Below are 2500 nucleotides of genomic sequence, written 5' to 3'. Positions count from 1 at the left end.
CTCCTTAAAAGAAATGCATATTTGTATATATTGCACTGGCTATAACTGCCCCCCCCTCCCCCGAAAAAAAAAAGAAATACCAACATTTCAGTTTTACATGATTTTGGTAATATAAGAATTAAGTATGATGATCACACAAGTATTAACCATCTCACACTGTATGAAAACCTTCATATTCATAATTACAAGTTCAAAGTCAATCATAATAAAGTCCTATTCCTATAGATCTCTAATTTCACATTCATATTCAAGTTTACTAAATCACACACATACAGAAAAAAAAAGCATGGAAGAAATAATACTGTAAATACATAAATGGAAACAACTGTTATGTATCACACTTGCAGTACAGTTTAATTTGAATCAAGTGAGCACAACTTGGAATCATTCTAAATTAAGGCTCACAAATTTCTATAGGATTTACAATAAATACCAATATTTAACAGATGAAAAATTTCTGCATCTTAACCTGTTAATGACGGATGATCTGATATCACGTCATGTGGTGTTAGCACTTGCCACCGGGGTCACGATATTACGTCATGGCTTTTTGCATGGCTGGCATGCTGGGTGATCACGTGCGTAGTGGGTGGCCATGGCTTGAGTGGGCAAATAGCCCGAAGTGTAAGGCCTGCGCACATTGAAATAACCGCCATGGTAATATCGGGTTAAACAAAGCCAAGCCACTATATAAGTTATGTGGTAAAGAAAAAACAATTCTCAAAAACTCATCTGTTATTGTAACAGCCAAAATTTTTTGTCATTTTTAATTATGCAAATATGAAATCAGGTATTTAGTCAAACAAGGAATAACTTTTCAGTAAAATACCTATATTGCATTCTTCTTTTTGGCTAAATACCTATAATTCTTTCTCTTGCATGTGTTTCCTAGGCAATGTCTTTGCATAAAAATGTGTGATCCTTCTTGGTAAAATTTGGAGGAAAAAAAAATCCAAATTAAAAGCATAAACTTATATTTATAAAAATAAATAAATAAATAAAAAAGAAAGGAAAAGTTGGGATAATAATTTCCATTAATCAAAGTGACTTCTTTTGTCAAAGCAGAAAATAGAGACTTTAAACATATCATAGTCCTCTTTCCACTCTAATTTCAATGCTTTACGATAAGACAAGGAAAAAGAACATGAGTTTTTTCCTTTACAATACTAATCGAATAAAGGATAACTTAGCATCCATCTTTCAAGTTGTGTTGCATATCAGCACTGCATAAAAAAGTCTATACAAATACCGGGCTGAGATCCACAGTCAAAACACTAGTTTACATATACACACACGCACGGACGCACACACACAACACACATGCACATATGCACGCACCTGCACTTTTCTTTCCCAATTCCAACTAACGAACATAAAGATTTCTTTCCCTTTTTTTCTTTACCAGAATTTTCCATTAAAGGTCTCTGCAAAGGACACCAGACTTCCTGCTTCATTCTAGCAAAGATAAATCAAGCAACCTCAACCAGTCGGGGGTAATGTTTACGAGAGGCTATGTGACCAGGAGGACGATAAAGGGACCTGGAGGATGCTAGAGAATCTGAGGTTCTGAGAAACACACAACACCAGGCAGGAGAACAGGAGGTTGCGTGGTCCTCTGGAACAGCTGAGGAGAGGCAAGCAAAGTAGATTACATGAGAAATTTGTCCTTACTTTCTCCTGATCCCTGTCTCTGAACCTACATAACAGAGATCTATATTACTCTTTTTCAGTAGCTACCAAAACTTAATTCTTTTCTAAGAGAAGAGGAATGAAAAAATCAATCTGAAATGTCTAATACTTCTTTCATAAAAAGGACCTGCAATGAAACATATAAAAATAGGCTCTTATTTCTTACACATGTAGGTTATTACATATATGGTATTTACAAACATACTCTCATACACAGAGACAGACACACACACAATATGATATTAAAACTTTAACACACAGACAGACACACACACATTAAGACATTAAAACTTTACATCAAATTTCATCTTACCTCATCAAGAAAATGAAGCAACACCTGGTAATACCCAGGGCACTTCCAGGTCTCATTATGTGAACCCTGTGTGAACTGCATGAGACGCTTGGCTGGTGATGCACAACAGTGGTACAACTCCATCATCATACGTGGAGGTACTAGCGAATCTGCCTGGCCTGAGAGGAATAATGTTGGCACAGACAGACAGACAGACAGACAGACAGACAGACAGACAGACAGACAGACAGACAGACAGACAGACAGACAGACAGACAGACAGACAGACAGACAGACAGACAGACAGACAGACAGACAGACAGACAGACAGACAGACAGACAGACAGACAGACAGACAGACAGACAGACAGACAGACAGACAGACAGACAGACAGACAGACAGACAGACAGACAGACAGACAGACAGACAGACAGACAGACAGACAGACAGACAGACAGACAGACAGACAGACAGACAGACAGACAGACAGACAGACAGACAGACAGACAGACAGACAG

General features: G+C 37.6%; 1 protein-coding gene across 1 annotated transcript in view; it reads right to left on the bottom strand.

Annotated features, from left to right (window-relative positions):
- Nucleotides 1-957: 957 nt before the first annotated feature.
- Nucleotides 958-2500, bottom strand: part of Bem46 (abhydrolase domain containing 13-like protein Bem46) — a 9498-nt gene continuing 7955 nt past the window's right edge. Inside the window, 2 exon segments of the mRNA XM_086532746.1 lie at nucleotides 958-1624; nucleotides 2003-2360. Of these exon segments, the coding sequence (XP_086388872.1) occupies nucleotides 1550-1624; nucleotides 2003-2360 (433 nt within the window). The 3' untranslated portion in view covers nucleotides 958-1549.

This window comes from Penaeus japonicus, unplaced genomic scaffold (assembly GCF_977035675.1).
Source record: "Penaeus japonicus unplaced genomic scaffold, GWHDUDI00000001_assembly GWHDUDI00000037, whole genome shotgun sequence".
Taxonomy (NCBI): Eukaryota; Metazoa; Arthropoda; class Malacostraca; order Decapoda; family Penaeidae; genus Penaeus; species Penaeus japonicus.
The sequence above is the reverse complement of the archived record's forward strand: the minus strand, read 5'-3'. Positions and strand labels throughout refer to the sequence as shown.